The sequence below is a fragment of the Pagrus major genome, chromosome 4, assembly GCF_040436345.1.
Source record: "Pagrus major chromosome 4, Pma_NU_1.0".
In the NCBI taxonomy this organism is placed as follows: domain Eukaryota; kingdom Metazoa; phylum Chordata; class Actinopteri; order Spariformes; family Sparidae; genus Pagrus; species Pagrus major.
In genome coordinates this window covers 16,508,665-16,523,949 of record NC_133218.1, presented here as the reverse complement: position 1 = coordinate 16,523,949, position 15,285 = coordinate 16,508,665, and the positions used below count along the sequence as shown (strand labels likewise).

Here is a 15,285-nt window from a genome sequence, read left to right as displayed (position 1 = left end):
TGATAGTCCATGAGACCATGACATGCAGGAGAGATGTTTCAGGATTTCAATTTCATACAAAGTTATAAATTTAGAAAGAACAATGCTCCTAGAAGTGCATCCCTACAGCCATCTGTTAAAACAAAGCACTAAAACTGTATTGTTACTCACAGAAATGTAACAATAGTCATTTCAGTTACCTCATTTCTATAATCTTCTTGCTTCCTCTGTGTTTCCACAGGAGCGCTAATCTACAGTCATCTGAACTAATCCCCGGCAGCAGCAGAAGCAGCAGCAGTGGTCAAGGTAATTGAGGTCTTTGACTGAAATACAACTGACAGACGTTTTCCTAATAAGATTTTTTTACTCAACTAATGCAAAAATGAAATTTAGGACAGGTGAGAAGTGGACGTGGAGTTAGTGGCTGAAACTGAAGGTGTTAAACCTCAAAGACAAGTCACTGCGATCTGCTTCCTGCTGCCCTCCAGGCTTTGCAATACCACAGAAATAATTTATTAAGATGGGAAATTAAATTCTCTTTAGTGAACAGCAGTTACAGTAGGTTGTAAACTAGTTGTAACCTTGAAAATCTTTAAATATTATCCATAAAATTGCTGTTTTGAGAAGTGTATTCAACCAAATATCTATATTGTTTGAATTTAATTTTCTAAAAGGATTAAATAATACCTTTTCAAAAAAGTTTTAATTGGTAAGTAAGCATTAATACCTGGTTAATAAAAGAATACCTGGATTTTTTTTAATCCTACTCTTTGACAACAGTTGACATTCAAAAGGATTATTTAAATCTTCTTAAGTTGATTCATCGCTGAACAGCACTGTGGACTTGAATGTTGTCAAAGATATAATCATAAGATCCACAGAGTCAAGTTTATCTTTCTTCATTGATTTGGTTGTTTAACAACCTTTATTACCTACAAAACCAATGAAGTGGGGTGCTCTGAAATGAGGAATTATAAGAAAATCAAAAAATGTGATGCAGACTCGCATCAGACACACACACACACACACACAGACACACACAGAGAGAGAGAGAGAGCACCCATGGGCGAGAAGAACAGAAGTGTCCACAGGATAATAAAACTCTTTGATCATGAAGCCTTAATTCGCTCCACAATTCTCAGCTTTATCAGTCAAATGTACGAAATCCACTGGAGTCTGTGTTAACAGTGACAATATACGCTCGTCTCCTCTATGTATCCTCACTGCATTATGGTAAACTATGAGGCTGTTGATCCCTGGCATTAATATGTGCCTTTGGTGATCCGATCAGACGGGGATGGCAGTTCACACCTGGCATCAGGATGCGACATGAAGAGGGGAATTTCTCCCCCTCTTCATGTCCTTGTTGCTGTTGCTGACTGTAGTTTCTGTGTCTGCTCCGACCTTTAGTATGCTGGTGTTCCGGTTTCCAAAACCTTTTCAAATTGTCATGAATTGTTGCTAATAACTGTTAGATTTAAGTGATCCTGGCCATTCAACTTAATACAAAAAACATCCTTACCCACAACTGGATATCACCAAATGTCACTCGACGCCTGGACTCTTATCATATCATCAATGAGGATTTATGTCTTGTTTTCTTGTTGTTGTTGTTTCTGTGTTGTTACATCTTTTCACCAAATAAAAAAAAACAAAAAAACTTAGATATCAGTTTTATGTGAATAAAATCAATGAGAGCAAAAAAAAAAAGAAATACAAAAAACATGCATGTTTTGCACCATTTACTATGACGTCATTACGTGGACTGCCCTCCGAGCACCGCTAACTGTGACTGACTTTCAGCGTCCCTGAATATAAACATTGAAATGTAAGGACACACCTGAATATGTTACATCATGCTCATATTTAAGCCAAAGAACTTGAGTGTGGATGGATGGGTCAACAAAACATCAGACTTTAACAGAAGAAACTGTGATTTATTCTAACGTCAATAATAATTGATAGTTGTTGGTTTTTTTCATTATTTTTTTAAAAACTATGACCACAATCTAACCTCGATCCTGATTTTATCTTTTTCCAGTGATTTGTAACAGTCTGGACAGAAGTGACCAAAGGTGTGTCCTGCTGAATGGCGTCCATTTTGCCAATTTTTTATTACAGTCCTTCAAAGTCTTTGATATATTGAAATGGATGTAAACTGCAACTTGACTCGTGTGCAGCGACCTACAACAGTAATTCTAGTTTCTGTCTATTGTATGCCTTAAATGTAAACAGTGTTAATTAAAACACAAAACAAAACAATGCCAGCAGCAGCAGCAGCAGTTGGCGGCTAAGTGTCTGTAGATCTCCTAAACAAACCGCAGGGCCCTGAGCTGCATCAAGAGGCTCAGCCGAGGTCCAATCTGACATTTATCTCTCACGGCCGTTCTGCTGATGACAGCACGACTGTGCTTTATGAAGCAGCTGTTTACTGTCAGAGATCTAGGTCAGGACAGAAAGAGCTGGACACACGGCTGGCCAGAATCCTGCAACAGTTAACACACAGACTGTATCTCCAGTACATCTGTAAGGGCCCCTGAATGATTTGACAGGGCCCCGAACGATGCTCAGAATTTTTCAAAAACGTAGAAATTAGTATTGGACAAGATTTTTCAGGATATGACTAAAATGGAGACAGAAAACAAATGATAAAAATATAGAATCGATCTCAATCAAACAGAAGCTTTGTTAATGATGGTGGTTTATGCCAGGGGTTTATAGGGATTGAATATCAGAAGACCCTGAATATGAACAGCAAATTTAAAATAGAAATCTGGCTCATAGTTTCGTAAATGATTGACTGACTGACACAAATAAAAAATATCCATTTATTAGAAAAGAAAACTCGTAATAAAGGAAATAGAGGAAACACTTCATGAATCACAGACTATCCCTTTAAAATCTGTCTTTGTTGTCAGACCATCGTCAGTTGGAGATGAGTGATGTGGAAGATGAAGATCTGCTGCCGAGCTTTCCACCTGACACACCTGACTCACAGGTAAGAGGCTCAGCGGCCACAGTCAGATCCCAAAGGCAGCTTTATCACGTTGTTATATAACACACGCACACATTGATGCAGGGCTGATGTGAGGACGCAGCCAAACTGCCGTCGTCAGCACTGGACAGATCAGATTTAACAACCCCCCCTCTCATCTCCACCCTCCTCCTTGAGTTTCCTTCATGATCCATGGTAACACTCACCCCTTGTGTATGTGTGTATGCAGTTATCCTCTTTCATATGTGTGGCCTGGTGGTGAGGTTACTGAGTATGAGGGCGGTGATGTAATCAGGTGTGTTGTAATGCGTAAACAACAGGTGTGATAACAGAAGGCTTGTTTAGATCAAATCATTTTATTATGGTTGGTCGACTAACAACAGAAAACTAATAATTGGCAAATCAAATGATAATTTAATTCTGTTGATACTTACAATACTCTGTTTAATTAACTGGATTAACTGTTCTTTGTAAAATTCAGTTTAATTGTCAAATAAAAATGCTTTCATCACAAAGCTTAAAATCCAATCTTGGCTGGATACTTTAAAAAGACTTTGGGGGCAGATCAGACTTGGCCCAAGGATCAGTTGAGGAGATTTTGATGTGTCTGGCATTTAAATTTGTACTATTAGATGTAATTAAAACATTATGTACTGTACAGTGTGTTGGTAGTTAATGTTGAGGACTTTGAAGTCAGAAAATCAACCTTAAAGGAACAAAATGTAACTTCCTGGGGAAAGATAGTTGATTCTTGAGTCTCATCCCTCGACCCGATGCTTTGGGTTGGCAGCTGTGGCTGGATGACATTTTGTTGCTTGAAAGGAAAATGAAGAGGCTGCAGCTTTGTCACATGTTGAACTGCTCTGGTGCTTTCAGACGTGTTTTCAGTCTCATATGAAGACGAGACTCATTAATGTCGTTACATAACTCGGCTCCTCTAATCATTCTTTGAATCCTAATATAAGGCTGCTCCCATGCTAATCTATTTGTCTTGGCATAATCTATGGCCTGCTCATGTAAGCAAGTCTTTACCTAAAACTTTGATGGTGTCACTGCAGCTTATCATTATTATGTAAAGTGTCACAATGCTGCGATTGGTTGAACCTGCAGGCTGCAGCCAGTCATCTCATCCACAGACTCATCTTCTAAACATAGAGAGCAGATCTGATCTGCAGCTCAACACAGTCACACTCCTACAGCAGGTGTTACTTTAATACAACACTGGCCTTATTAATGAAGGGAACAGATACAGATTGTGTGTTCCTTTCAACGATCTGCATCTGTAGTCAGAGTATTTGCATGTTTGTGTTTCAGTTTGTATGTCTTTTATTGTTCTCTGGTGGAAGAAAACACATTTGATCTCTCCTTGTTGCTGGAAGTGAGACAAATATAACCAAAAATAGTGACCAAACATTAAAAAAAATGTAGTGATAAATTCGTCCATTGATCAAAGAACAAATGATTAATTTTGTTAAGATCCGGGAATATTATTAAGGACTTCTCAATATTGCATGATAGGGCCAGACACATCTATATTCCAGCTTATACCAGAATTAAAGACAAGTTTTTTTTTAAAAAAGAAGCACTGAGAGGGTCGGAGCCAACTGAGGAGTGATCACTAAATGTTGAACATTATTGTGATTTGAACGAGGAAGAGCTGCAGGAACCCACTTTGTGAACAGCCAATATTTCAGAATGCTTTGAACCCAAACCCTCCTTCAATGATCACTTTTTTTTTTTTTTATAAAAATACCTGTGTTTAATAATTGAGGGTTAACAAACCCAAACCTTGACCCTTTTTGCATACCTCAAATTATTTGAGTGGATAATAAAAGTGATTTCAATAAATAATAAAGCAATAATGCTATCACTCATGAGGTCCTCATAAGATATTAAAAAGGCACCACCAGCACATTATAAGTAAATTAAAGCTGCATAATACATGAAGAAGAGATGAGTCAGACACTGGTCGGTTAGCTGATTTTGATCTAAATAATAGACAGGTCTAAATGCAGTTTCTGGGGCCTTTTACCATCTGAGGAGAAGAACATTTCTCGAGTATAAATTAAATATATAAAGTAATAGTTTATTATCATAAGCGTGGACGAAAAAACAAGAGAGGTTTGTTTACAATTAATGAAAATAAATAATTTCAGCTAAAAAGTTCAGATAAACATCAGATAAAATAACGATACACAAAGATACAATAGCTTAATGTCAGTGTCAATAAAATGCAATAAAAGATCTGCAAACAAGATATATATGTAAACGTGTGTTTAATGTTGTGTAAGCTGTAACAAAAATTCTTCAAAATAAAATGTGACTTACTCATTTCCTACCCTGATGTGAATATATTCAAGAAGATGCCACATGATTACACTGAGCACAGCAAACAGCAAAGAATCGCCCTGTTTTGATCTTTTTGGTGAATTTTGTTAACAATGAGCAACATCTTTTGGCACATATGACAGCAGTGAGCTCTCTTTTTAATCGACAGAAAGTAAGAAAAGTCTAAAAGACCCAGGAAACACATGAAACACAAATATAAGATAGAATCGACAGGACAATTACAATTAACAAAGTCGGGTGAAGTTGTGAAGTCAACAAAACGTTTCTGGAGCTTCACAGCAAAACAGTGTATAAAAGTTCCATACAGCTCTCATGGTGTAATCCAAGTCTCTCACAGCCCCGCGATCCCAAATTGATTTGAATAAGGTTTTTTTTACACCCTTGACGTGTGGCTGAGCTTGTGCACCCACTTCAGATGGGGCGCTTAGCTTAGCGGCTATACAGCAAAGATTTTGGCTTAAAAAAGGGTGTAAATCAATCTGGGATCGTGGAGCTTCTGGAGACTTGGATTACAAGCTGTATGGAAACGTTTTATGTTTGTTTTTGCTGTTGCTTTGTACGTTTCAAAATAAGTCCCAATCTACTTCATTTGTTTAGGAGAATACTGCAACACTGTTTTGCTGTGAAGTTAATGTTTTGTAGACTACAAACCTCACCTGACTTTCCACCTGCACGAGCGTGCGTAGATGACGTCTAAATTTTCATGTTTGGGTGAACATATCCTTAAATAATGTCCATATCCACACAAGTGATCGGTGAGTAATTCAGGTGAATCCACGCAGAGAGCCTGCAGACCACTGATCTCAGACAACTAATTAACTGTTAAATCTTACAAAGGTCAACAGTGTGTTGGCCAAGGGTGAAGAGAGTAGCCACCATATGGCCAAAGATGCCCACAAGGAGTGTGTCTTCACTGCTCTTTTAATCTTTTGAGCTAATTGTGTCTCTTCCCCCCCTCGTCTTCTGGTGACTGTGGCTGGTGCCCAGGCAGACAAAATGTGGTCAAACTCTAATCTCCTTAAATGCTTTCCACTTAGTTTTTCCAATTATGGTCGGCCTTGTTATTGTGGAGCTCGAACTCGCTGACATGGACATTAATTTTGCTCTCCTAGCTAATTTTCTACTTAGAGTTTAGCAGTGATCACACGGTTCTGGCATTGAGGACAGTTGTTTTAATGCCATACAGATATATGTTTCACAAAATAACCAGCTGTCAACACAAATCAATCAACTCTGTTTAATTAATTAATTTTTTAATTAAAGGTACACAAATCAATATTTTTTATATGATCACATGACTGTGTGTAATATGTTGCTCAGTCAGGATTGAGACAGATTTTAGACATATGGAGGTTTTGAGTGTTATTTGCTTCCACATATTTACGTGGTTCCTGGAAAAACGATCAGGTAGGGAGGAACTTGTTGAGGATATCGATTGGCATCTATAGGAGCCTATATCGTTAGTGCTGAGTGTGAACTACGCCCCTCGCCATGCAGCTGCATGACAAAATAACCGACTGGGAGCCCCCATTGAACACAGCTGAGTAAGTGCTGAGAGGGCTCGCCAAACAGCCGCACAGCACCATCAAAGACTGACAGCTGCATATTTGACGACAGGTAATTCAGTACCAAGGTGGTTTTCTTTCAATCCGGGAGCCTATCGTTAGTCAACTAATAGGAGCACTAACGTTAGCTGCATGGCCGAATGAGCAAGCAGGAACAGTCCAACAGCAGCTCAGCTTTGTAAACCACCTCTGTACTGGATTCCCTGTCGTCAGACTGGCTGCAGGTCTTGGAGTTTGTGTTCGTTGGAGCCCGGTTCTGTTCATCAGTAAATCACAGAGGGTTCAGGCAAAGCAGCCGGAGGAAATTGCCAGGAAAACCAGGAAACATTGTCTCCATAAAATATGATCTGTCCCCCAAATCAGTGAATAAAGTTTAAATTCGTGTTTTTGTAAAGTAATCAGTAAAATACGTTTGTGTCATTCTGACATGAAATCTAAGCTCGGTTTGTGTGAATGTAAACTCATCCTCATGCCTAAAAAAGGCACCAGTTCTCTAAAATAGCAGGGCACATTATATGGCCCAGCTCAAACCAACACAGAGTAATCATTAACCTTACAGATGCTATCAGCTCGACGCCCTGTCTTTTAGCCTGTTTTAGCTCATTGTTTGAGTTTTCTGGCCCGCAACAGGCAGCTGATAAACCTGCTGCCCATCAGATGAAGTTAGTGACCAGCTGGTGAAAAAGTGGAATATTAAGTGGCTAAAGAACATTTCTATCAGGAGTGGGGGAGAGAAAAAGCTAAAACGAAAGTGATTATGGCGACTCCAAATGAACATTAATGTTGCTTTATAAAGGGATAATATGTCAGATGTTGCGGTTTGAGCTTGTTCCTCTGTGAAAACTCAATTAGTGCAGCTTTAAAGTGCTCATATGTCCAATGTATGAACAGAGTCCTGAGCGCAGTTATTAACACGCATTAGAACAAACAGCAAACAGAAAAACAAACAACAACGAGTCAGTGCAGATGCCAGCGCACAGATGTCAGAAACATGGCAGCTCGCGTCCTCTTCAGATTAAGATCATTCACTTGAACCGCTCAACTGTGTGAAGAAACAAATGATGAAAATGAGCAGAGAGTTGATCATTAGAGAACGATTGTACTGTCATTAACGACAGAAGTGTTGTTTGACTCCTGCTTTGAGTTTTACATCCTCCATGACCCTTCTCCTGTTTGTTTTTCACAATCATGCTCAGAATGAGTATTTTTAAAGACTGGTTTGTTTTTAGTTTTGATGCCTTTCTTGTCATTATCACAGCAATAATGTGTGAAGCTTGTCATTTTGCTCCAAATTGTCTGACGTTTTTGGTAAACAGCAAGTCAATTTCGTTTAAAAATGATTACAAGGCTGCATGTGTAGTCCCTCCCTGAGTTTTGTCTGCTTGTTCTTGGCAGATCTGGTCCGTAGCTGCTCAGAGCTGCCGCCTATGTAAATGCCACATGTATGATGATTCTGGCTACTTAATAATAAATGCGAGACCCTCATGAATGAGCTAAATTAGTGCAGGCGAAAACATCAGCCATTCAAAACTCTATTATTCCCTCTGTGACCTTTTTCTCCTGGCAGCCAGAGGGAAGCGGATGATCTCTAGTTTGTCAAAAAAGAGCGAAATGGGAGTTAATAGGCAGCTCTTCAGCAAACACTGGGAGTCATTATGAATGGGAGGCAATCACACAGATCAAATATACAGCAGGGGGAAATGGAGCTGGAATTTTGAGGCTAAAGGAGGAGGGAAAGGAGGGGAAACACAAATTGAAGAGGCTGGTAAATATAATAATGTGCGCCTCATGTAATCATCCCTTTAAATGCAGATACCGAAGAGGAGTGCTGACTGATGGATGCCCTCGTGGACAGAGGAGACACGAGAAGACAGAGCTGGATGGGAACTGGTCTAAAGTTACAACTCTTCTACAAGAGAGCTGCAGTTTTAGAAGTCATCGCTGTTTTCTTTGTTTTTCTTCTGTTTTTTGTTTGTGATGAAGATCTGAGGCCGAGCAGCACCAATGTTCCGTCAATGTGACTGATTGATCCAGTAGATGAACAGTAAAGATTAAGAGGATGACAAATAAGCATGCTGCTTACACAGCGCGTGGGGCTAATCCTAACCCCTCCACCCCCCGGGGCTCCCTTTTGAGGAGCTGCCACCGAGAAGCACCCACAGACAGTGACGGAGGGAGGACACACAACCTGTTGACTTGCAACAAGTGGGAGCTACAGCTCATGGCAGGACCCCAACCCATCTGCATCTCCACACAGTAGAGGATCTGCAGGGAACTCGACCTACCATCTGCCCGCTGGGGACCACTGGAGGCCTGACAGTGACACATTTCTGTCCCTAACGAAAGGAACTTGAACTTTTTGTGTGTTAATTGTGGACAATATATGTTGAAAATTTAAAACTCCAGAGAAGAGGACTAACAATTCGGAACAAAGTTTGTGATCTTCATTCATCATCACTCCGGGAGTCATTTTTATGATAAAAATGATGGAGGATCACCTGTCGAAGATCCCCATGATGTCGTCCGCTTCCCCCAGTGAGTCCTCTGGGAGCGGCGGGACTGACGACAGCAGAGGAGGTAAGAGTTTCACCTGGAGCGACAGGTGATGAAGCCTGAAAGATGGGATGCAAACTTGTAGTCAAGAAAAAAAGTATCAAGAAAAAACAGACTGATGGAGGCTTTTTGTTTGAGATGACACAACTGTTTTAATGCCTTTTTATGTATTTAAATATTTAACTCAAAAATCATCTGTATAATTTTATTTTAAGTTTCTTTAACTCCACACAAGTGTGAAGCGTAAATAGCTCCAAGCTTCCACAACTGCATTTCTAAAATACAGATATACTTAATTAAAGTAGAACAAGGCCAAAATAAATATTTTTTATGCAACTGTAGGCAATGCTATCTGAATTTATGTATGATTAATGGGTTTATTTGGATTAATATCAGCATCCCTACATGGTTTGTGTTAGTTGTTAATCTGCCTTCAGCTATTTATTGTTTTAATTTCATAATCATCCCCTAAATTAGATTTCCAGACCCAAACGGCTGTTGCAATATTGACTCTAGTGTTTTGTGAAACTGTTGAGCCGCATGCAGACTGAGCTGACAGTACAGATGGCAGGCACATGTGTGAAACAATACCGGACTACATGAATGGCACTAACTGACCTGCCTTGTGTGACCGTGTTTGACTCACAGCCAAGAGTCCGGCCCCGGGGAAGGCTCTGAGCCCAGCTCTGGTCTGCAAAGTGTGCGGAGACACCAGCAGCGGGAAACACTACGGCATCTACGCCTGCAACGGCTGCAGTGGCTTCTTCAAACGCAGCGTGAGGAGGAGGCTCATTTACAGGCAAGAGGAAGCTGTCCCCATCCCATTAAAGCCAGTTAGTTTATGAGGTGCATTATGGGAAATAAAGGCACATTGAAAGTGTGAGGATTACATCATTTTCTTTAAATTTAGTTACTCCCAACAAAAACCCACACACAGGAAATGATGGCCATGTTTACTTTGTCACATGACAACAAAAGTGTAGCCACCATGGGCAAAATTAAAAAGAACAGAAACTGCTTGGGTTGAGGCTGTATGATCCACTATAATCTATGCAGATAGTAACAGGTCACTTTGCATTTCATATAAATACATTTGAATTTCAGATATATATATATTTTTTTTTTCCCTCACATTATTAAATACAGTATTTTTGTAATTTTTGAGTGGACTCTCCCTTTAAAGTTTTGTCTGTGGGTCAACAGGTGCCAGGCCGGTACAGGCATGTGTCCAGTGGACAAAGCTCATCGCAACCAGTGCCAGGCGTGTCGGCTGAAGAAGTGCTTGCAGGCGGGCATGAATAAGGACGGTAAGTGTCTATTAATACGTTTATTCAACATCAGATAATATAAGATCCATTTATGGCTGCAACATTTAATCAATTAGTTTTCAACTTTGAAGTTAATCACAAAACTTTTGAGAAACGATTCATTGTTTTCAGTCATTTTTTAAAGAAAAAAGTCTCCGATTCCAGCTTCTTAAATGTGAAGCTTGTCTGGTGTCTTTGCTCGTCTATGACAGTAAAGAATTTCTTTTGGCTGTTTATTTTTTTTTAAATTAAAAGCCCTCATCGTTTTCCTCACTGCAGCGGTGCAGAACGAACGGCAGCCCCGCAGCACAGCTCAGGTCCGTCTGGACTCCATTGACGTGGACCCTGAGAAGGAGCACCTGGCCACCACACGAGAGCCCACCTCCTCTTCCTCATCGTCTTCTTCCTCTTCCTCCTCCTCCTCTACTGGGTCTGTCATCACATGGCCACACATCACCTCCTCCATGTCCATCACCTCCTCAGTCACCCCCCAGCGCTGCATCAGTCCCCAGAACAACCACCGCTTCATGGCCAGCCTCATGACAGCCGAGACCTGTGCCAAGCTGGAGCCCGAGGACGGTGAGGAAGGTTTAATGTTTGAGAGCGAGGCTGCTGGCTGGAAATTACACTCAGATGAGATTAGACAAAGAGTTGCATCAATTTACTGTGCAATTATACCAAGTGTTTGTCAAAACTGTTGTTACATCCAAACCTGTGATAAGGTCACCATGAGGCTGTCTCTAGGAAGAAACAGGAATTTCTTTTTGAAACAATCAGTCATACAATCAATGATAAAACACAATAAAAAGAATCAAAATATGAAATAATGTACTAATTATAACCTGTAGTAAAAAAGATCATTCTATTAGCAGCCTTTTTGTCAAACATGCTACAATTTAGCACTTAATCTTCAGCATGTAGCAGGTGGGCACACTCATGTGAATATGCTCAAAGATAGCTTGCTAACAAGTTAAAATGTTAGCATGCATAAACTTTATAAACCAGATCCCAAGCCTGACGCTGGCAGCAGAACATAAGGTTAAGTAGTTTCATCTGACCCTGCGCCCTCAATCCTGACCCCATCTTTCCATTTTCAGTTGACGAGAACATTGACGTGACCAGCAACGAGCCGGAGCGAGCGTCCTCAGAGTACCACATGGCTCTGTACCCGTCCAGCTCTGAAAATGTATACGAGACCTCGGCGAGGCTGCTCTTCATGTCAGTGAAGTGGGCCAAAAACCTGCCGGTGTTTTCCAACCTGCCCTTCAGAGACCAGGTGAGACATACAGAAATAAAAATAACTTATTATTACTTATTATATTTTCAAAATAATCAATATTCAAACTTCTAAGACTATGAAATCCCATTCCCACCAGGAACATACAAATATTGTATTTGCTTATACAGAGCTGTAGGGAAAAAAGAAAGTTATGTGGAGGGTTAAATTTGATTTGATTTTAGATTCAGTCTTTGTTTGAATAAAATAGTAGTTGTTTTTTTTTACGTTATCATTTAGTTATTATTTGATGACAAAAAATGTAATAAATTTCATCATTACTTTTTGGTAAGTTTTAGTCTTGTTTTTGTTTTGAAAATATTGATATAATTGTATTGATAAAATTAACAGAGTAGAGAAGATAACAATGAGAAATAATCAAATATGAAAAAAATAAGCTTGTGATATTTTTATCATTATCTTGACTTAAAAATAGATAAAAGAATATTTCATTGGTTGTAAAAACATAACTGTATGAGATACTAAATCATTCAAATATGTACAAAAACATAATAATGTCACAAATTCAGAATTTAGAAATATTATTTTAAATGACAACATTTAAATAAATCATATTTGTGCAATAATAAGTCCTATTTTTTTGTTACTGCTTGTCAACTATATCATATTTGTGATTATAATAATAATAATAATTATTATTATTATTATTATTATTATTATTATTATTATTATTATTAACTATTTTACAAATAAAAAGAAATATTATCATTTATTAAAAAGTAATTCTTTGGCACAAATGAGCTTCCATATAATTTGTAACTTCTTTGACTGAACAGTGAAGCTGACAACAAAGCTCCAGTTGAAACGTTTCCGTCACGGTTTTTATTTTACGACTCTTGTTCATCTCCCTGCAGGTGATCCTGCTGGAGGAGGCGTGGAGTGAGCTCTTCCTGCTCTGTGCCATCCAGTGGTCTCTGCCTCTGGACAGCTGCCCGCTGCTCTCTCTGCCCGACCTCTGCCCCGGCATGCAGGGCAAAACCAGCTACACCAGCCTGGACCTGCGCCTCCTGCAGGAAGTCTTCAGCCGCTTCAAGGCGCTCGCTGTAGATCCCACAGAATTCGCCTGCCTCAAGGCCATTGTGCTCTTCAAGCCAGGTGAGGCCAAAAACAAATAATCAACAATGGTCATTAAGGCTTCTGTTAGGTGTTACTGTAATCTCATTATTGCCATGTAAAGTTATGAGACCAAATCACAAATTCTTTCTAATTTGTGTTAGATTATTAAAACATACTCAGTTGAATAAAATATGTGGCTTTTCTCTCACAGATTTCAATTTAAGAATATTAGATATAAGACTAAACATTTCATTAATAATTTGCCTTGACTTGATGCATTTATTTAACTTAACCACAGAGATTTTATGTAATGATTATAATAGTCATGATTAGTGACACGAGTAGAACATTTTAGATTTAAATAATTCAGCTGTCAATATGAATCAGTGCAAGTGTGCAGAGAGTGACACCAGCTCATATTAAATAACTGTTTGAATTTATGCGACTCACGTTGGTGTTTCCTTTCCTCCACAGAGACTCGTGGTTTGAAAGATCCAGAACAAGTAGAGAACCTGCAGGATCAGTCTCAAGTGATGCTGGGACAACACATCCGCTCACACTATCCCAGTCAACCGGCCAGGTAACATCCTGACTCATAACAGACACCAAAATGATTTTATGTGCTTGTTTTGGATTCGTAACATGAGCCAAACTCACTCACAAAACATTCAAATTACAAAGTCCTGTTTGTCTTCTACCAGCATTTATCAGGTAATAAGTGAATTATGTATTTTGTCAAAGTTCTACCAATTTAAAGACAAACTCCCTGAGCTCTCCTTTTTTATGATGTAAAGGTTATTGGGTTTCCAGAAAAACAAAAACACATCACAGAAAAAGCCAATAGCATAATCCCAGAACAGCAACAGACAGAAGAAAGGTAATAAAGATAATATAAAATAAAAAGGCAAAATAGACTAATACTGAAAAATAAAAACACTTAGACTGTAAGAAAATAAACAGTTAATTAAGGTTTATCAAAATCACCAAGCAACAAAATAATCTGGCTGCAGAGCTGTACACTTATGACATGAACTTGAACTTGAGTTGACCTGAGTGGGAACTTAAGAATAAAAGCATTCAGGATTTAAGGTTTGACCAGTTAAAATCATATGAAATGAGAAAATGAAAAGAAAAGCTTTGAACAACTCACTGCCTGAAGAAATAATTATTAGTCCTGTGCATTGAAAGCTATTGTTCAAGTTGCTACTACTTGCTTTGACCACTGACTGTATATGAAGAGGGACGTCATGATAGCTCCACAAAAGTGACGCCAAAACATCTAAATCGCCCCCTGGTGGCTGGTTGCAGTACATGTATTGAAACCCCTCCATCTCCATGTAAGCAGATAGGACATGAGCCAAACTAAAAACTCAAAGCGCAAGATGGCAGCACCTCTTGTACAGTGAGAGAAAGTGGCAGAAGTCGTCCATTTTTATAAATGTCAAGGGCTTTGCTTCAACTTGACTCAAATGACTCGAAGTCTGACTTAGCCCAAAAAACGTTATTACAATAGTTGTTTGTTTTAAACCGTGTTAAAGTGTTTCCTCCAGTTGAATCTTGACCTGTAATTCTTTTCTAAATGATGAGATAGCAGCAAATTGTCTACACATGCTGTACCATTTCCTGTTGCATGCAGAAGTTGATTTTGTTGTTGCGTCTTGTGTGTTTTCAGGTTTGGAAAGCTGCTTCTTCTTCTTCCCTCTCTGCGTTTTGTGAATTCAGAGCGGATCGAGCTGCTGTTCTTCCACAGGACCATCGGAAACACTCCCATGGAGAAACTGTTGTGTGACATGTTCAAAAACTGAAACCATCATGCAGTTGTCAATATTCTCCAGGTCTGGAGAGGTGATATTTGACAGATATTTGCTTTGTACTTCTGTATACATATCAGAGATTCTGCATGCGTGTTATTTTTGTAAAAGCCACTTTATTATTTGTTCTCATCAGTTCTCATCATCATGCTTGCTGTCTATTTGTATCATATTTAGACTTTAATTTGTGTCTGAAGTGATTTTTGGTCGCATTTCACCCTTCAGCGTTTCATTATTTTTGTGTTTTTTGTGACAGTGCAGATCTTTGTTGGTGATAGATGGACTGTATATCCCTGCTGTCATTAATCTGACTGTTATATTCATGTTGTCATGCCTTGATAAAGTAAAAACTGCTTGAAATTGTTTGGATTCT

At 39.0% G+C, this 15,285-nt stretch overlaps 1 protein-coding gene across 1 annotated transcript; it reads left to right on the top strand.

The window, feature by feature from the left end:
* Positions 1-218: 218 nt before the first annotated feature.
* Positions 219-15,222, top strand: LOC140994899 (photoreceptor-specific nuclear receptor-like). The gene is made up of 10 exons (XM_073464733.1): positions 219-285; positions 2,898-2,977; positions 8,701-9,465; positions 10,090-10,240; positions 10,645-10,748; positions 11,028-11,327; positions 11,846-12,024; positions 12,900-13,140; positions 13,576-13,681; positions 14,774-15,222. Exons 3-10 carry the CDS (start codon positions 9,363-9,365, stop codon positions 14,904-14,906), a joined length of 1,317 nt encoding a protein of 438 aa, XP_073320834.1. The 5' UTR covers positions 219-285; positions 2,898-2,977; positions 8,701-9,362; the 3' UTR covers positions 14,907-15,222.
* The last annotated feature ends 63 nt before the right edge of the window (positions 15,223-15,285 follow it).